Genomic DNA, 21,025 nt, shown 5'->3' with positions numbered 1-21,025 from the left:
GCAGAGGTGAAAAGGAGGGAAAAAGCATAGGAAAGAGTTCTGGGAGGAAAAATACAGCTGTAGCTAACATTGTACCAGGAGAGGTACTACATGCCCGGCCCTGTTTAAAGGGCTTCATATGTATTGTCACATTTAAATACAAAATATCACATGTAGTCTCCTCTTGAGGTTCAGGATAAGTAACATGCCGGTGATCTCCTCTCCAGTTAGTAAGCGGATATCCAGCCTTGGTTATCTGACTCTGGAGCCCTTGCTCTTAACCAGGACGCACACTATCTTCCCAGGTGTAGACAGGAGATTGGTTTTAGATGATGACTGAAATCACCGTCCTGGGAGACATTTCTCAGAGAAGTGACACCGGGAAGAAACTCTAGAAATAACGTTGCAAATGAATAAGTTTGTGAAAGCACACTAATAGTTCTATTTCGAAATTTCTTTTATTGTCAGATTATTTTTGGTGCCCGTTACTAAACGAAGTGTTCAATTTCGTCGAGCTTAACTGGGTTGAAGTTATCTAGACAAAAGTAATCCACATCAAAACCAGGACGAATCAAGACGTAATTTCTGTTTTCTGGCACTCTTGCCTCATAAATCTAGGATCTAGGGCTTTGTTTTCAATGGTTCTCATTTTTGGCTCCAAGGATTCTTTTGGATGTGACTAATTTTTTCGGTGGAGGAGGAGGTCTGGCCACGCCGCGGGTCTTGGCGAGCAGGTGATTACGGATCCCTGGTGTTTGCTGGATGAGACGGTGAAGCAACCTCCTCCTCGCCCCCTCCCCCGTCTGGAAAGGTGCAGGATCCGCTAAACGGTGTGTCGCACAGCGGCGGCCGGAGCAGACGCGGGATGGTCGCGCGTCCCCTGCACAGCACAGAGGGGCAGCCTGAGAGCCTGGGAAAGGTACGAGCGGGGAATCAGAACACAGGGTGCGGACCAGAAAGAGCAGACGGTCAGTCGGGCGGGGAAGGAAGTTGCCGACTGCAGGTGTGGAAGGGGCTGCCCCAGGCCCACCCCCGGCAGACGAGGGGGCGGGGAGCCGCGCCGGGGACGAGGAGACTGCGGACTGGGCGCGCTCCTAGCGCAGTCGCTCGCCCCCTTGCCCAAGGGCCCCCGGAACGGCCCTCTCTCGGGGGCCCAACTCGCCGCCGCTAGCCCCGCAGAGCTTGCAGCTGGGGGGCCCGGCAGCCGCCAGGGGGCGGGAGCTGCGTCGCGAACAATGGCTGCGCTTGGTCGCGGGCCGGCGAGAGGCGGAGTGGAGATAGAGCCGGTGCCGGGCGCGCGCGCCGGCCGGGCGTGCTGGGGCGCGGGAGCGGCTGCGCAGGCGGGGGCGCGCGGCGCGAGCGCGGGAGGGCGCGGCGGGAGCGCCCGGGAGGCGGGCGGAGGCGGGCGGAGGCGGGGGGCGGGGAGCCCGAGGGGTGGAAGCCGGCGGCGGCCGAGCGGGGTCAGTTCTCTGTACTGTTTGCCAATGTTGGAGCCGTCTGCAAAGTGTTCCTGGCAAGAAGGTAAATACCCTCGTCGGGGGCGCCCGGGAGACCCCGACTTCCGCCCCGCCGGCGGAGGAGGCAGAGGGCGCTGGGGAGCCCTGCAGGTCCGCGGCACGGGGAACCCGGAGAAGAGCGGCCCCCTTCGCGGCCTCCTCTCCCCCGCGCCTTCCCTCCCACCTCGGGCTCTCTCGGGGCAGCAGGGGGGAGGGGAGACCGGCGTGGGAGGGAGGACCGGGAGGCGAAGGATTTGGGGTGGGGGGTGGGGGCGTGTGTGGCGGAGGGGGTGGGACGACACAGGTGTCCTGAGGGGAGGAGCCGGGAGGAACGCGAGGAGGCCGGGCCAAGTCGGGGTGCGGAGGTGGGGGAGGCAGGAACGCGGCTGCGGGCGCGGGAGGCTGGGGTTCTGGGGGGCCGGGGTGGTAGCGGCCGGAAGAGGGGACGGCGAGTGCAGCCACGGTGTGGCTGCGAGGGAGAGGGAGCGCCTGGGGTAGGGCAGGGGAGGGCGGCCTGGGGAGGGTCTGTGGGGAATGGGCCTGGGGGCGCTGGAGGCGGAGCGGCGGGGCCGGGGCGAGCCTGAGGGTGGTGGCGGCGGCTATTTCTGTAGAATGGGCGAGTGGTAAAGACGTAACTTGCCGAAATGGGAGGGTAGGTGGGGCCGAGGGGACAAAATGTATCCTATGACAGGCAAGTTCTGCTGTGGCTCTTACGAACTCCTACCGTGATGGCTCGGCTTAAAGGGGTAGTTGGCGGTAGTGACCTTGCCGGGGTGAAGGGAGTTGGGCGAGGAGACAAAGCTCAGTTACAGAATCCGCTGTGTGAGAGCAGGAACTCCAGTCTCTCCGGGGGCGAGCCGGTGGCTGTGGCCTGGGGGCGGGGGGTGCTCCGCAGAGGCTATGGAGGAGCACGCCACAGTGGGATTCTTAGGGAGGGGTGGGGATAATGGCCGTGGGGATCTGAAAGTCTTTGGAAATGTGTGTAGAATTTTGCATTTGTGAATAATTTTCTTTGGTAAGGGTCCATATTTGCCGTGATGTCCCCCTTCCCCTATCCCCACTACAAAGGGTTAAGAACTGCTTGAGCAGATAGAGAGGGACCATTCAATTAGGGTAGACCTGGGAATTTACCAAAGGATTTTAAAGTGGGTGGATCCTGCAGAAAGAAAGGCTAGAGATGATCTTTTAAAGATATTTTACTGTCAACTGAAAACGTTTATTATTTAATGTTTGATTTCACAATTTTGGTGAACTTTCGCTGAGCATTACTTGGCTTCTGATGCATCCTGTGTTTCAGACCAGCATAGTGAATACTTGAAATAAAATTGGGATGGGCAGGCAGGGTGATAGTAACCTTGGAGGAGAAAAGATTTCAACATTTCTCCAGGATGTTTCTTCCCCGTCCTTGCTTTCTTTAGATGATTCAAGTATACTGTTGTGAACTGAGCTGCGGTGGAAAAATCTTATTTAATAAAACTATCAAAACCAAGACTTACTCTCCATCTCTGTTTTGTAATATGACCAGGTTTTCATTGTTCAGTTTGTATTTTACTGCAAACAAGAGATATCACATATCACTTTAATTGTAGATTGCTGCTTTTTGCAGCAGGCCTGTATTAAATTTGCGAAGCAGTTATGCAAAACTATGTGGTGTGTTTGTGTTTTCCTGCTATGGTTTCAAGTCAAGTTACCATTGTCACATTTCATTATATGGTAGGCTAGTCTGAAATTTACTCCTAAGTGATAATTAGTTGGTAGGATATGGTACGTACTTGCTCACAAATTACTGCATTTTTCCCCGTAAAAACCAGTATTTTGTATTTGTAAGAATGTTGCTGTATAATCCAAGTACATATTGTTAATTTCAAATAGAATGCTGTGTAATTATTAAATTTTAACTTTATTTGGAAGTAATTTTAAGCTTACAGAAAAATTGCAAGAATAAGAATAATAATACAAAGAATATCTTTGTAACCTTTATTCAGATTCACCTGTTAACATTTTATGCATTTATTACTGCTCTCTATCACACACAAAATGTTTTTCCCCTGGACCATTTAAGAGTAAGTTACATACATTGTGGTCCTTAACTCCTAAATACTTGAGCTTGGAAAACCATGTAAATTTTACATTTTAGCTTAACTTGGCTTGTCTGGAATGAAGTGCTAGGAAGAGTGGCTTGGTTTGCTTTTCAATAAATAATGTGAATATAAAAAAATCCAAGATAGTCATCAAGCTTTAAATATATAAACAATCCAGAAATCGAGGCAGAGCGGTTTTCCTGTTTAGGTTCTAGAAGATACGGTAGGGTTTGTTTTTTTTTTTTTTTCCTTTTGTGCCTACCCTTCTGTTTATTCCTATTATTATCTCCTTTTGTTTTGTACACGTTCGATGCTGGGAATCTGATCATTTATGTGTACAGATCATAAAGAGGAAAACTCTAGATATTGCAAAATTGAATTCTCTATTAGACTGCATAGTTTGAGACATGCACAGTGTGATTATTCACATATATATATTTGTGCCTCTTATAGGTACACAAAATATTAGATGTCTAGAATCTGTGATAATTATAATTTTTATTTATGTATGCATCGTTTGATTTTAAATAATCCTCCCCAAGTTCTGTATAGGAGCTTTGCCATTATGTTGTCCTAGATGTCAAGCCCTTGACTTTGTTCTAGGAAAAATTATAAGAAGGCAAATCTTTTATTTTTCACCAAACTGATGCTTAAAAAATAAAAAAACATTGGCCAGGGGCAGTGGCTCATGCCTGTAATCCCAGCACTTTGGGAGACCGAGGCAGGTGGATCAGGAGGTCAGGAGTTCGAGACCAGCCTGCCCAACATGGTGAAACTCCATCTCTACTAAAAATACAAAAATTAGCTGGGTGTGGTGGTGTGCGCCTGTAATCCCAGCTACTCGGGTGGCTGAGGCAGGAGAATCACTTGAATTCTGGAGGTGGAGGTTGCAATGAGCTGAGATCGCACCTTTGCGCTCCAGCCTGGGCGACAGAACGAGACTCAGTCTCAAAAAAAAAAAAATTTTTTTTTGTTTTAAAAGAAGACAAGTCTTTTATAATTTGGTGTATAGTGAAGAAAAGAGGACTTTGGGCCAGAAAGAACTGGGTTGTAAACCTAGCAGCGTGATTGTAGGCAAATATCCCAACCTCTAGAAAAATGGAGATAATGCCCACATCCCAAGATGATGAGGATTAAATGAGTTGATGTAAAAATGGCAAAATGTGGCACCTAACTTATACAATTGGTGTCTGATAAATGTTAGTTTCCTTTTTTTTCCCTGGCCTGTGGTATTTAGAGTTTTCCACTAGAATAGTTTGTGAAGTAAGACTTCCATTTTCCTTACGTAAAAGCAGCATTTTTGGGTACCTACTTTAAAAAATCAAAATGAAAAACATTTTAAAAAACTATTTAAAGGACGCCATGTCTTTTTTAAAGTAAGAAGTATTGAATTGATAGTTTCATAGCAGTTTGTAGTTTAAGAATAGGGATAGTAAATTTTTTTTGCTTTTCATGTTGTCAAATAAGACATTTAAGTGAGAATTGCCTATCAACTGTAGGATGGGTGCTGATATAAAATTATACATATTTAATAACAGTGCCATTTTATAAAGTAGTTTAATTATTGGTGATCAAATTTTTGTACAGCTTTTAATTTCTCAGATAATTCACAAAGTACGACTTACATCAGCAGTACATTGCAGTTACAGGTTGGACCATTCTTCATGAGCGTCATGCCTTCCCCTGTTTGTAGTGCCCTCTCCCTATAAACTGTCCTGCCTGTTTTCATTTAGTAGTTTGGAATCTAGAATTGCCTGTCCTAATATGCCTGACCAGATAGGGCATTTCTGGGACACGAGGATACATTTCTCTAAAAGTACTGAGTTGTAATTGGAATCAACTGTAGCTGGAAACTTTTCTGATAGTGGAGGTGGATTTTTTTTTTTTTTTAAATTTTTCTTTTTTTTTTTTTTTTGAGATGGAGTCTTCACTCTGTCACCCAGGCTGAAGTACAGTGGTGTGACCTCCGCTCACTGCAGCGTCCGCCTCCCGGGTTCAAGCGATTTGCCTGCCTCAGTGTCCCGAGTAGCTAGGACTACAGGCGCATGCCACCATGCCCAGCTAATTTTTGTATTTTTAGTTGAGACGGTTTTGCCATGTTGGCCAGGCTGGTCTTGAACTCCTGACCTTAGTGATCCATCTGCCTCAGCCTCCAAAAGTGCTGGGATTACAGGCGTGAACCACTGCACCCTGCCCTGCTGAGGAGGTGGATTTTATGAAACCATAGGTAGTATAAAACTGCTCTGCATTTTATTGATACGTCTTGATATTTTAGCAAATTGTTTAAAATATATGACAGACTGGGCATATCTTTAAAGTAGAAACAGAGTCTTAAAGACATGTGCCACTGTGAGCATTCTGAATTGTCCATGGTATAATTACAAATTACAAATTTTAAATTGATGTAAATCTGATATAACTGGTTTCGTTAAAAAAGTAGAATTTTCAGAATGTTAGCCAATGACAGAGTGCTGTTATAGACATACTAGTTTCATGTGTTTTAATTTATCCAGCTCTTTATATTGTGAAGAAAAGGCATACAGAATATTTAAATTGTATGGTTAATTTTATGTTCATAAAGTTTTCTTTTTTGTTACTTCATGGAATATCTTTTCTGTGTCAGAAGATTAGAACTTTTAGGCTGTGCGCCGTGGCTCACGCCTGTAATCTCAGCACTTTGAGAGGCCAAGGCGGATGGATCACCTGAGGCCAGGAGTTGGAGACCAGCCTGGCCAACATGGTGAAACCCCCTCTCTACTAAAAATACAAAAATTAGTCAGGCATGGTGGTGTGTGCCTGTATCTCCAGCTACTGGGGAGGCTGAGGCAGGAGAATTGCTTGAGCGTGGGAGATGGAGGTTGCAGTGAGCTGAGATTGAGCTGTTGCACTCCAATCTGGGTGACAGGGCGAGACTCCGTCTCAAAAAAAGGATAAAAAAAGTTTAGAACTTTCAAAAAGGTACCCCAATATCTTACTGTGCTTACTTCTTGGAATCAGCCACCAGTGTTACCAGTCTCTGATATTGAAGAAATACGTAGAGCTCTGTAGATAAGCGTTTGTAACTTTAGAAGTTTATACTAATAAAGACAAAATGGAATTTTTCAAAGTTGGTGAATGCTTAATAATGTTAAATTTTTTTTTTTTTTTTTTTTTTTTTTTTTTTTTTTTGAGACGAAGTCTTGTTCTGTTACCTGGGCTAGAGTGCAGTGGCATGATCTTGGCTCACTGCAACCTCGGCCTCCCGGGTTCAAGTGATTCTCCTGCCTCAGCCTCCCAAGTAGCTGGGATTACAGGTGTGTGTTACCATACCCAGCTAATTTTTATATTTTTAGTAGAGACAGGGGTTCACCATGTTGGCCAGGCTGGTCTCGAACTCCTGCCCTCAGGTGATCCACCCGCCTCGGCCTCCCAGAGTGCTGAGATTACAAGCTGAGCCACTGCGCCCGACCAGTAATATTAAATTCTAGAAAGCAAGGGACACTACATCACTGAGATGGTTTAGTGGTTATTTACATTTTACTTTTTAAATGAACTGTTTTCAGTTAAAAAAAGTTGATTGGTTGTGTTTGTATTTTTAGTTATAGCTAGTGTATTTTTTTAATGAGATACTCCATTCCTATTGAAAGTGCGTGTATTTTAACACCATATGACTAATGCTACACTTGTTAATAATCTCATTTTTTGAATTGAAAATGTAAATGTTTAAGTTTTATAATTTGCCACTTTGCCGTCCTAATGTTACTCATTTGCTCATGTTGAACAGGGATTTTATTTTATTTTTTGCCTAGCCAAATATTAATACCTAAAACACCATAGGAGTATTGAATTATAGAGTTGGACAGGATTGTCTTATTTATTGTTGCATAGCACATTGCACCAGAATTTAAGGACTGAAGACAGCAAACATTATCTTACCGTTTCTGTGGGTTAGAAATCTCGGTGCAGCTTAGCTGGATGCCTGTGGCTCATGAAAGAGGTGGTAGTCAAGCTGTCAGTTGGGGCTGCAGTCGCATCTGGAAGCTTTCCTGGTGGAAGATGTTTCTGAACTCATTCATGTGGCCCTTGCAGGGTTCAGTTTCTTGGGGCTCTTGGACTGAAGAAATCAATTTTTGCTGGCTGTTGGCCAGAGGTTTTTCTCAGTTCTTTGCCTTGTGGGCCTCTCCAAAGGGCCCCACAGTTTAGCATCTGCTTCCCTCTGAGCAAATGAGTGAGAGAAGGTGATGCCCAATAATTTTTATAACCTAATCTTGGAAGTGGTATCTCATTATTTCTGCTATATTCTATTTGTTAGAGGCTGCCTACCGCAAGGACTTTAGCTTACTTTTTAAAGATTGAAGAAAAAAAAAGAAGAGAGAAAAAGAAGAACTCAAAGATACACAAAGTAATTTGACCAAGGCTCAGAAGGTAATCTCCTGAAGAACTTTGACTAAAACTCAAATTCACCAATACCCAGGCCTTGTGCTCTTTATACAGCATCCCATTCTCATAGGAAATGTGAAAGTAATTAGAAAGAAATAAAAATTGATGCAGATTGCAGATGCTGTGGACACTTATTGTAAGAAAAATATTAAAAGTTTTCAAAGTCATTTTGAATTGACTCTAGTTTGTCATCTTGAAAAAATGGTAACCAAATACGAGTGTGTGTTTGTGTATGTGTGTGTGTACTTACAAAACATTTGCTTCTAAGGGCAAGTTCAATATTAAAATTTAACAACATAAAAGTTTCTCCACTAGTGATTAGATATAGGCCTTTTGCTGTGTATCACAACTGTATTGTTGCTTTGTAGATAATTTTTAGGGGAGAGGTCTGTACATAATTTATATTTTATATGAACTTTTTTTCATTACAAGATCTCATGATTTATTTGTTTATAATTTGGACTTTCCTGCCCTTCATTGGCATCTGTTTTTAAATTAATTTCTTTTTTCTTTTTTTTGAGATGGAGTCTCACTCTGTCACCTAGGCTGGAGTGCCATGGCATGATCTTGGCTTACTGCAACCTCTGCCTGCTGGGTTCAAGCGATTCTCTTGCCTCAGCCTCCCTAGTAGCTGGGATTACAGGCACTTGCCACCATGCCCGGCTAATTTTTGTAGTTTTAGTAGAGGCAGGATTTTCACCATGTTGGCCAAGCTGGTCTCAAACTCCTGACCTCAAATGATCCACCCAACTTGGCCTCCCAAAATGCTGGGATTACTGTGCCCAGCCTGACATTTTATTATGCGTACTATTTTTATACTGATGATAACAGACAAAATGACAGAGAAAAGTAAAATATTCAGCAAGATAATTGTACTATATGCTCTTTTCCATACCATCTAAGAGAATACTTGTGGTGTTGCATCTTCTTTAGGATTAATTTATCATATAGAAAATGGGAACAAAGCTGTTTAAAACAGGACTGCAAAAAGAGAGTATATGTTAAATATTAACCTGAAACTCTCAGATTTATTTTTAACAGCTTCACTTTTGTTGGGATTGTCTTAGAAATCTAGAAGCAGAAGGAGCTTTGTTCAGATCTGTACTGTCCAGTATGGTGGACACTAGTGATGTGCTTATTTAAGTTAACATGAAAGAAAATTAAACGTTTATTTTCTTGATTGCTCTAGCCACATTTCAAATGCTCAGTAGCCGCATGTGGCTAATGACTACCAGATTGTATAGTACAAGTACAGAACATTTTTATCATCATAGAAAGTTCTATGGAGATCTGGATAAATTACATTTTATGTTTGATTTTTATCAAGGGCATGTGTTTAAAATACCAGTCATTGAGGTTATCAACTAAGTTGAACTTTATTTCTTCATTTTCATTTTCCAGTTTTGGGAGCCGTGAGGGATACAGCAGTTTGGTCAATATTGTCTTAACATGCTTCAAATAAATCAGGTGAGTTTGTGTTAAGACATTTTTCATGCGTACATTGTGCTTTGGCTGTAAATTGTGGAAAATTTTAACTCAGCTTTTCTTTTCTATACCTGTAACCTGACTCATCACTTTTTAAAACAGTTACCTACTGTATAGTCATCATTGGAGGCTGTGTAGGGCAGGTTGTTTAAGGATTAGAATGATCTTCTGAAAGTTGATAACTTCTGGTTGTGCAAGGCAGAAGGTTTGTCTGTTCTTCTTGATGTCACATCCCTTTAGGACTTGTTAATGTGTTCAGAATGCTTATCATGATATAGCTTCAATAGGTGGCAGTTCTGCAGACTCAAAGCATTTTTAGTGACAAATCTTGTGAAGTAGTTGTATCTGTTTAAAAAAAAAAAGATTCACTTTCCAGGGCACTGAAAAACTCTAGAAGGAAGTGCTCTGATAAACTACAGCGTATAATACTTTAGACTCACTGAAAGAAGTGTTTTTCTTAGTTCTTGAGGTTTTTCCAAGAACTTTATACATTTAATTTTACCTTTACCAGTTAAATAGAACATTGTATCGTAACTATAGTGTTAGAAAATATTTTTGGCCAGGCTGGGTGGCTCACACCTGTAGTCCCAGCATTTTGGGAGGTGAGGTGGGAGGATCTCTTGAGCACAGGAGTTTGAGCCAGACTGGGCAACATAGTGAGACCCTGTCTCTTAAAAAAAAAAAAAGGGAAAGAAACAAAGTAATTTTATTTCTTTTGGTTGCAAATCATGAGAGAAGTAATTAAACTATTTTTTTTTTCCTGTGATTAAAAAAATAATTGGCTGGGCACAGTGGCTCACGCCTATAATCCCAGCACTTTAGGAGGCCGAGGCAGGTGGATCACTTGAGGACGGGAGTTTGAGACCAGCCTCGCCAACATGGAGAAACCCTACTAAAAACCCTCTACTAAAAAATACAAAATTAGCCAGGTGTGGCGGTGCATGCCTGTAATCCCAGCTACTCAGGAGGCTGAGGCAGGAGAATCACTTGAACCCGGGAGGCGGAGGTTTCGGTGAGGCGGAGGTTGCGGTGAGCCAAGATTGTGCCATTGCACTCCAGCCTGGGCAAAAAGAGTGAAACTCTGTCTCAAAAAAAAAAAAAAGTAATCTTGGCCAGGCGCGGTCACTCAGGCCTGTAATCCTAGCATTTTGGGAGGCTGAGGCAGGTAGATCACCTGAAGTCAGGAGATCAAGACCAGCCTGGCCAACATGGTGAAACCCTATCTCTACTAAAAATACAAAAAAATCAGCCGGTTGTGGTGGTGCATACCTGTAATCCCAGCTACTTGGGAGGCTGAGGCAGGAGAATTGCTTGAATCCAGGAGGCGGAGGTTGCAGTAAACTGAGATCACACCATTGCACTCTAGCCTGGGCGACAGAGCAAGACTCTGTTCCAAAAAAAAAAAAAAAGAAAGTAATCTTGACCCCCTGCCCTCTGATATATAGTCCTGCTCACCTTGCCTGAGAAATCCCTAGTTCCTGTGCATCCCATGCCATCTCTAAGCTAATGACAGAAGTTTATACCTGGTCTAGGCCTCTTTTTCTGAGCTCCAGACTCAGGTAGCATTTACCACCTTGATCTCTTGGATGTCTTTATACATCTTGGACTTAATGTGTGCCCAAGAAATAATCTCAATGCTTCAGTTATACTGGACTGTTTCAGTTCCTAGATTGGGTAAGGTTGTTCTGGCTGCAAGGATTTGCACAGATTTCCTCTGCCTGGACCTCTCTTCCCCTCCCCTGGGTTTGGCTTGCTTGACTGCAGTCCTGCTGTATGCTGTCATAGCACTTGCTCTTTAGTTTAATAACATGACATTTGCAGTTATAGTCAAATATGTAATTATTTGTTTTAACATCTGTCTCCCTTGTTAGTATGTTTCATGAAGACAGACAGTGACTTTTCTTGTTTACTGTTATATTCCCAGGTCCTAGAATAAACAATGTAAATAGTTTTCATACATTTATTTGTTGGGTGTATGAACATACGAATGGTGCTAGAGTTGTCACTAAAGCAAGGGGATATTTATTTTTCAACAATAAGCACGTAATTATGTTGTCAGTTTTGGTGTTATATGCTGCTGTGTTACACAAATGCAACTAACTCTCCCTCATGTAAAGTTGTTATTTGGTTTTCTAGAAACTTTCCTTGTGCAACAAAAATCAGTTTAATCAAAAACATTACTAATAATTTAAGGAAATTGTAGAGCTGTCCTGTGCTTAGTGCTTCCTGTTACCTCACAGCTGCTCTCAAATCCCAGTGGAAGCATTATGAGACCTTATTTGCAAACTGTTATAGGTGTGAAGTTGCCACTAAAATTATTTGGTTACAGTTAAAATAATTTTTCATATTCTGCCACAGACATTTGGAAATGATCATTTTATGCCAGCCAACTTCATTGAAAATTATAGTTTATGGATTAGTCCTAATGAGGATTTACTAACTGGCTATGTTGCAGGTCATGTTGAATCAGGCACTGCAAACAGTTCCTAGGCAACGCTCTACATGGCCACAAGCAATTCCCTGGATGTTGGCTAGAAGTTGTACACAGTGCCTGGAGATATACATACTTAACTTGTACAGGTTGAGTATTCCTTATCCAAAATGCTTGGCACCGGAAGTGTTTCCTATTTCAAATTTTTTTAGATTTTGGAATTTTGCCTACTGGTTGAGCGTCCCTGATACAGAAATCCAAAATCCAGAATGCTCCAATGAGCATTTCCTTTGAGCATTATGTTGGTACAAAAGAAGTTTGAAATCTTGGAGATTTTGGATTTCAGATTTTTGGATTTGGGATGCTCAACCTTAACAGACGTGTATTCCTAGAATAAGAGATCCCTCCATCTTGTTACTGACTATAACTGTCATCCCCCAAACTGTTCAAGTTTGAGATAAAGACTCTCTTCAGCTAAACATAGAGTTGAATTCTTAAACTCATGAGTAATTTTTGAATCTTACTTTCTCGGCAACCACTTTCTCATAACAGTGAGGGTTCTCAAGGTAAATGTATAAAGGGGCCAGCTGTGGTGGCCCATGCCTGTAATCCCAGCACTTTGGGAGGCCGAAGTGGGAGGATTGCTTGAGACCAGGATTTTGAGACCAGCTTGGGCAGCATAGTAGGACCCTGTCTCTACAAAAAAAAAAAAATAAGTTAGATATGGTGACACATGCCTGTAGTCTTAGCTACTTGGGAGGCCGGGGTGGAGGATCACTTGAGCCTGGGAGGTTGAAGCTGCAGTGAACTGTGATCATGCCACTGCACTCCAGTCTGGGTAACAGAATGAGACCCTAGGCATGCAAAGGGGACTTGAGTTGATTCTCAGCTTGAAACAGTTGAGATTTTTACTGTGTGATTTTCAACATTGTCTCTAGGATTACTACTACATTTTTATTTGGGAAGTCTTTTGTTTTCTCAAGATACCTGAATTAGATGCTTTTTATTTATGTATTTATTTATTTATTTTTGAGATGGAGTCTCACTCTGTTGCCCAGACTGGAGTGCAGTGGCATGATCTCACCTCACTGCAACCTCCGCCTTTCGGGTTCAAGCAATTCTTCTGCCTCAGCCACCTGAGTAGCTGGGATCACAAGCACACGCCACCATGCCTCGCTAAGTTTTGTATTCTTAGTAGAGACGGAGTTTCACCATGTTGGTCAGGCTGGTCTTGAACTCCTGACCTCGTGATCTGCCTGCCTTGGCCTTTCAAAGTGCTGGGATTAGAGACGTGAGCCACTGTGCCCAGGCTACATGGTTTTTTATTTGTAACAGATTCTTCCATATGTGTTACTAAAACTAATGAAAAACTAGGCTATTGAATACCAGGTTATTTGTTACTAACTTTGCCTAACTTTAGTATTATCATGGAACATGAATGTTCTATGTTCTGTTAAAATAATAGCACTTTTCTGCCTTTAAATTGTGATCGTAGTTATTGTTTTTGCCTTTTAAGAATGTGTGTTATTATCCATGTGCAACTTATGCTTACTGTAGAAAATTAGGTGTGATAAGCAAAAAAAAAAAAACCCCAAAAACAAACAAAAAAAATCACAAAAAATTCCACTTCTTTTACAGAGATAATCACTGGTAACATTTTGGGGTGTATACTTCTAGATTTTTTTTCTATGCAGGTATGTTTTTATGTGAATATATGTTACTTTTTAAAAACTGGGTTTATACAATATGTAATGTTTTGAAGTGATTTAATAATAATTCTTAGTTTGGATGTACTAAAATTTAACGAAGCCCTTGTTGTTGGACAGATTTTTGTATTGTAGTTAGTGCCATAGTGAATTTTTGTAATATACATCTGTTTGTCTAATTATTTTCTTAGAATTGATTATTTGAAATGGAAATACTAGTCAAAGATGTATGTGGATTTTAAAGATATTTGGTGTATAGCCCCCTAAAAGACAAAGTTATATCTGCCAGAAGTGTATCTACCTGTTTCCTTACTTCCTTGACAAAATTTCAGTCTTTGCCAATCTGTCTGACAAAAGGTGGTATTTTACTTTGTGTTTCTGTAATATTTAAATAGTTCTTGTTCTTTCGTGTTTTGCCTTTTGTGAATTGCTTATATATGTCTACTGTCGTCTATTTCTTTTTATTTGTAAATAACATTCTTTGGATTATGTCCCCTGATAATTTTCTGAGTATTTATAATCATTACTCTATACTTTTTACTCATTATTCAACAGATAACTAATAGGAGTATACTAGTTTCTGGGGTACCATAATATGATGAGTATGGTATATTTTGGTCCTTTCTCCCGGATCATTAATTATAGGTCCCCTGGGAAAAGGAACTCATTTTAACAGTAAGCTACAGCAAATGTAAATTACGAAGATACATGCTGTGAATAATATTTTTAAATGAGTAGCTGAAATAGGGCCAAGTTTTGGAGATTAGCTAGTGAGGTAGACTTGACAGGTCAGTGTGTCCTAAGGAATTGGAAAAGTCTGTATTAGGCAGTTGTTGTATTGGGAGAGCCTAGCAACTGGGAATTTACAGGGATCAAAGTAGTCTGGTAGTTCTTTTTAGTGAGGTTTGGTAGTAGATGTTGGGAACATAGAAGCTAAGAGGAAGCTTTAAGGCCTAACTGAAGTGGAAGGGATGACGGCAGGACAAGACAGAATTTTTCTGTGTCAAAGGAGTAGGAGAACCCTGTAGGGCAAGAGGGAGCTAGGTGTTACAAAAAAAAAAAAAAAAAGACAGTTTTTATTACACTGGATAGTGTAAGACCAGAGTATGATTACCAAGAAACAAGTCTAGAGTTTAAAGAATAATGATGGCTATCTCAGAGGTTTGTTGTGAGGAGTAATTGAGATAACAAAGGCAAAATGCTTAGCATTGCTCCTGTTACTACTGCTATTAATTTGACTATTAATATTGCTCTTGGCTGTTGCTGCCTGACTCTGGAAATTGGTGGGAAAGGAGGGCAGACGGCAGACATTTAGGTAGATAATTGAGTAAAGTATTTGGGGGAATGAACCACTTTCTCAAGCCCACATTGGCTTCGAGGTTCTCCTGCTTCTTGCCACAAGCACCAGGAACTCTATTCTTTCCTCTTAAAAGTTGCTGCTACTTAGTAGTAGTTACTTTTTTTCCCAAGACTGGGTGTGGGGATCTATAATCTGCTCACATCTCTTGTCGCGTAGGATATAGCCTACCGTTAGGGGATAAGAAAAATAGTAAACATCAGGAGGTTAAAATGTGTAAGACAGACTTCTACTTTCGCCTATGCTGGTATAATGGGAACTGGATTTATTTTATGTGTAGCCAGCTTCCAAGATGGCCCCCAATGATCCCTGCATCCTGGTATTTACACCACGGTGTAATCCCCATACACATTACATTGAGGTTTATCTGTGGAACCAATAGAACGTGACAGAAGTGATGGATCATTTCTTAGGATAGGTTATTTATTTATTTATTTTTTTGAGACAAAGTCTGGCTCTGTCGCCCAGGCTGGAGTGCAGTGGCGCGATCTCGGCTCACTGCAAGCTTCGCCTCTTGGGTTCACACCATCCTCCTGCCTCAGCTTCTCGAGTAGCTGGGACTACAGGCACCCGCCACCACGCCTGGCTAATTTTTTGTATTTTTAGTAGAAACGAGGTTTCACCGTGTTCGCCGGGATGATCTTGATATCCTGACCTTGTGATCCGCCCGCCTCGGCCTCCCAAAGTGCTGGGATTACAGGCGTGAGCCACCGCGCCCGGCCACGATAGGTTATTTATAAAACAAATATGACTCCGCCTCCTTCCCTTACTACCCCCAGCCTTGGATTACTTACTCTGAGAATTGTTAGCTGCTATGTTGTGAACGGCCCGATGGAGAGGCCCATGCTGTGAGAAACTGAGACCTTTTGCCAACAGCCAACAAGGAACTGAGGCTTCTGGCCAACAGCATGTGAGTGAGCCTTCTTGGAAGCAGATGTCCCAGCTTTAGTCAGGCTTCCAGTCCTAAACATCTGTCCTGCTGACATCTTGACTGCAACCTCATGAGAGATCCTGAGCCAGAACTACCCGTCTAAGCAGTTCCCTGATTACCAACCCTCAGAAACTGTGTGAAATAAATAAATTAAAAAAAAAATTTTTTTTTAGTTTTTTTGAGTTGGAGTCTTGGTCTGTCACCCAGGCTAGAGTGTAGTGACACGATCTCAGCTCACTGTAACCTCTTGTCTCCCAGGTTCAAGTGATCCTCCTGCCTCAGCCTCCTGAGTAGCTGGGGCTACAGACGTGCACCACCACACCTGGCTAATTTTTGTATTTTTAGTAGAGATAGGGTTTCACCATGTTGGGCAGGCTGGTCTCAAACTCCTGACCTCAGGTGATCCTCCTGCCTCAGCCTCCCAAAGTGCTGGGATTACAGGCGTGAGTCACCGTACCTGGCCAGTGCTTGATTTTTAAAGCCACAAAATTGGAGGTAATTTGTTATGTAGCAAAAATGTACTCATTCTCCTTAAATAACTTGAGAATTTATAAAATATATAAACAATAGCTTTTAGACATTGGTGACAGGCAGCACCAGACTGTGATCCCTGAGAGAATAGGAACAAGTGAGGGTAAAGCCCTTCAATTGTAACAGCTTACTGCAGAGCCTAGAGGTAGTTTATTGGTTGCAGTGCAAGGTGTGGAGGAACCAAAACAGAGCCCAGCAGTCCTACTGAGATAAAAAGACAAAGATAAAAATTTGGGAAGATCAAGGTGGTTAGAATTGCAGGGCAGAGTACCAGAGAAAAAAGAGCTATGAGGGTTGGAATTGGCACTGGGGAAGCATACACTAGAAAACAAGAGAGCATGAACAAGTGAGCATGCATTTTGGAGATCTCCAGAGGGTTCTCCTGGAGTCTTTTGCTGAGTTCTGATTTTGTAGATGCTTGACAGGCCCTACCTGAGGCCAGAGAAAAATATAGCACTTCTGGAAAGCACTAAGAAAAACAATTTCTAGAGTTCACATGAGGCTTCAAATAGTCATGTTCCTGTTGGATGTCGTAGAATACGTAGGGCACTGGGAAGAGTCCTCAGAAGGTTCCAAATGATTCCAAGTAACTTAATTGCACTGAAACACTATTTAGAAGAATACAACAAAATTCAGAACCCAACAATGTAAAATTTAGTTTCTGTTATTCAGTCACAAAATGCTTGCTTCGACATTAGCAATGGATAGAACATCTAGACAGAATATCAGTAAGGAACTAGAGGACTTGAACAGCAGTATAAATCAGCTAGACCTAACAGACATACACGGAATATTCAGCAACAGCAAAATATATATTCTTTTTTTTTTTTTTTTTGTCTTTATTTTTTTGGGAGACGGAGTCTCACTCTGTTGCCCAGGCTGGAGTGCAATGTCTTCATCTTGACTCACTGCAACCTCCGCCTCTGGGGTTCAAGTGATTCCCCTGCCTCAGCTTCCTGAGTAGCTAGAATTACAGGTGTCCACCACCACACTCGGCTATTTTTGTATTTTTAGTAGAGGCAGGGTTTTGCCGTGTTGGCCAGGCTAGTCTCAGACTCCTGATCTCAGGAGATTCACCTGCCTCCGGCCTTCCAAAGTGCGGGGATTATAGGCGTGAGCCACTTGTATCCTGCCAAAATATGTATTCTTTTAAAGTGTACATGAAACATTCTCCGGGCTGTATTAGACCACAAAACAAGTTTCAGTAAATTTAAAAAGATTGAAATCATGCTATGCATCTTCTCCAGTCACAGTGGAATGAAGTTAGTAATGATTAACAGAAGGAATACTGGAAAATTTACAAATATATGGAAATTTACAAATATATGAAAATTAGAGAATACTTAGAGGTAAACTAAAATGGAAACAATATATGTGATTTAAATGATGCAGTGAAAACAGTCCTGAGAGGGAAATTATTAGCAATAAACATCTACATAAAATAATAAGAAATATCTCAAATAAATAACCGTACTTTACATCTTAAAGAAACCAGAAAATGCAAAGCTACCAGAAAAAAGGAAGTAAATAAAGATTAGAGTGGAGATAAATGAAATAGAGAATAGGAAAATAATATAGAGAATTAGTGAAACCAGAAGTTTGTTTCTTTAAAAGATCAATGAAACTGACAAACCTTTCGCTAGACTGACAAAGAAAAAGTGCAGAGAGGTATAACTAAAACTAGACGTGAGTACGGGGACATTACTACTGACCTTAAAGAAACAAAAAGGATTAAAGAGAATACTATGAGCAATTTTATGCCACAGATTAGATAACCTACATGAAATGGACACATTTTAAGAAATTTAGAAATGTGAAATGGACACATTTTAGAAATATAAATTACTAAAGCTGACTCAGAAGAAGAAATAGAAAATATAACAGACTTACAAGTGAACAGATTGAATTAGTTTAAAAACCTTCCAAACTAAGATTACTTGAGCCTGGGAGGTTGAGACTGCAGTGATCCATGATTATGCCATTGCACTCCAACCTGGGTGATAGAGTGAGACCCTATCTCAAAACAAAACAAAAACTCCCAATCAAAAGTCCAGTACCATATGGCTTCTCTGGTGGATTCTACCAAATATTTAAATATTTGAAGAGTATGAGAATCCCTCTCATACTCTTCCAAAAAATTGGAGAGGAGAGAATAAGAATACTTCCTAACTCACTCTTTGAGGCCAGTATTATTACCCTGATACCAAAGCCAAACAAAGACATAATGAGAAAATTACAAGCCAATATTCCTTATTAATACAGATGCAAAAATCTTCAACAAAATACTAGCAAACTGAATCCAGCAGCATATTTAAAGGAATATGCACCATGGCCTGGTGGGACTTATTCCCAGGAATGTAAGGGTGGTATAGTACAACACATTAATAGATCGAAGGGGGGAAAACCCCCACATGTTTCAATTGATACGGAAGGCACTTGACAAAATACAGCAGCTGTTCGTGATAGAAATGCTCAAAATTAGGAATAGTAGGGAACTTTTTTTTTTTTTTTTTTAACATTTCCTCAACATTCAGCATTTATGAAAAAACCCACAGCTAATACCCAACTCAATAGTAAAAGACTGAAATCTTTGCCCTTATGATCAGGAACAAGGCATGGATACCCATTCTCACCACAGTTATTCAAATTACAGTGGAAGTTACAGCCAGAGCAGTGTGACAAGAAAAGGAAACAAAGACATACAGATTTGGAAGGAAGAAATAAAACTGTCTCTATTTGCAGATGACATAGTCCTGTATATAGAAATCCCAAAGAATCCAGAAAAACCTCTGCTAAAGCTAATAAATAACTTGAGCAAAGTTGTAGGTACAATATAATGCACACACAAAATTTGTGTTTCTGTATACTGGCAATGAACAATCCAAAAAGAAATTTAAAAAGATTGCATTTATAGTAACATCCAAAAGCCTAAAGGAGTCGACTTGCTTACGAAAGACTTGTGCACTGAAAACTACAAAACATGTTGAAATAAAGAAGACCTAAATAAGTGCAAAGACGTTTTGTGTTCACGAATTGGAAGACTTTACATTGCCATTAGGATGGCAGTACTGTCCAAAGCAATCTCCAGGTTCAATGCAATCTCTATCAAAATTCCATTGGCCTTTTTTTTTTTTTTTTTTTTTTGCAAAAGTTGGAAAGCTGATTCTCATATTCATATGGAATTGCAACAGATCCAAATAGCCAAAACAGTCTTGAAAAAGAAGAATAAAGCCAGAGGACTTATATTTCCCAATTATGAAACTTACTGCAAAGCTACAATAATCAAAATAGTGTGGTACTGGCATAAGGATAGATGTATAGACGATAGAATAAAATTGAGAGTCCAGAATTAATATATCTGTAGGCAAGTGATTTTTAACAAACATGCCGAGATGATTCAGTGGGGAAAGAATAATCTCTTCAACAAATGGTTTGGGGGCCCCTGGAAATGCACATGCAAAACAATAAAGTTGGAACCCTACTTCATGCCATGTATAAAAATTAACTTATAATGGACCAATGGCCAAATACAAGAATGAAAACTTACAACTCAACAACAACAAAAAGCTCACCTAAAAAATGGGCAAAGGACTTGGAATAGACAGTTACTCTAAGAAGATAAACACATCATTAATGCTCAACATCATTAGTGATCAAGGAGATGCAAACGAAAACCACAGTGAGATACCACTTCACACCTACTAGGATGGCCAGAATCAAAAGACCGGCAGTAACTAGTTTTGAGGATGATGTGGAGGAACTAGAGCCCTTGTATGTTGCTGGTGGGAATGTTAAATGGTTCAGCCTCCGTGGGGAAAAGAGTTTGACAGTTCCTCAAAGGAACACATAGACTTGTCGTATGACCCAACAATTCCACTCATAGGTATATACCCTAAATAATTGAAAGCAGGTACTCAAACAAATACATGACCACACATGTTCATAGCAGCACTATTTACACTAGCTAAATGGTGGAAACAACCCAAATGTCCATCAGTGTATGAATGAGTAAACAAATTGTAGTAGTCTACATTCCATAAAGTATTGTCTAGCAATAAAGAAATGAAGTACAGATACGTGCTATGATGCAGATGGACCTAGAAAACATATTAAGTGAAAGAAGACACACAAATGGTCACTTATTGTATGATTCCATTTGTGTGAAATATTCACCATAGGTAATCTGTGAGACAGAATGCAGATTGTTGCTTGCCAGGGCCTGGGGTTAAGGGTGAATGAGAAGCAACTGTGTAATAGATACTGAATTCCCTTTTGGGGTGATAACAGTGTTTTGGAACTAGGTATAGGTGGTAGTTGTACAACACTGTGAATGGACTGAGTACCACAGGAATGTTCACTTTATTATTTATTTATTTATTTTTTTGAGACGGAGTCTCCCTCTGTTGCTCAGTCTGGAGTGCAGTGGCGTGATCTCAGCTAACTGCAACCTCCACCTCCTGTGTTCAAGGGATTCTCCTGCCTCAGCCTCCCCAGTAGGTGGGATTACAGGCAGCTGCTGCCACGCCCAGCTAATTTTCATGTTTTTAGTAGAGACGAGGTTTCACCATGTTGGCCAGGCTGATCTTGAATTCCTGACTTCAAGTGATCC

General features: G+C 41.3%; 1 protein-coding gene across 50 annotated transcripts in view; it reads left to right on the top strand.

Moving 5' to 3' along the window:
* Window positions 1–816: 816 nt before the first annotated feature.
* The window catches only part of STAU2 (staufen double-stranded RNA binding protein 2), a 332,499-nt gene continuing 312,290 nt past the window's right edge, over window positions 817–21,025 (top strand). For 13 of the 50 annotated variants that reach the window (XM_073999015.1, XM_065519370.2, XM_065519369.2 and 10 more), the window contains exons 1-3: window positions 1,318–1,500; window positions 7,848–7,960; window positions 9,377–9,442. Coding sequence is in view for 11 of the 50 variants with exons in the window: in XM_065519369.2 (XP_065375441.1) it covers window positions 9,425–9,442 (18 nt within the window). In the remaining 39 variants the exon portion in view is untranslated. Of the gene's footprint in view, window positions 899–1,317; window positions 1,501–7,847; window positions 7,961–9,376; window positions 9,443–13,529; window positions 13,586–21,025 lie in introns of those variants that run through there. The other 37 variants (XM_073999009.1, XM_073999001.1, XM_073998988.1 and 34 more) reach the window with 9 other exon arrangements.

The sequence above is a fragment of the Macaca fascicularis genome, chromosome 8, assembly GCF_037993035.2.
Source record: "Macaca fascicularis isolate 582-1 chromosome 8, T2T-MFA8v1.1".
NCBI classification, from domain to species: Eukaryota; Metazoa; Chordata; class Mammalia; order Primates; family Cercopithecidae; genus Macaca; species Macaca fascicularis.
The sequence above is the reverse complement of the archived record's forward strand: the minus strand, read 5'-3'. Positions and strand labels throughout refer to the sequence as shown.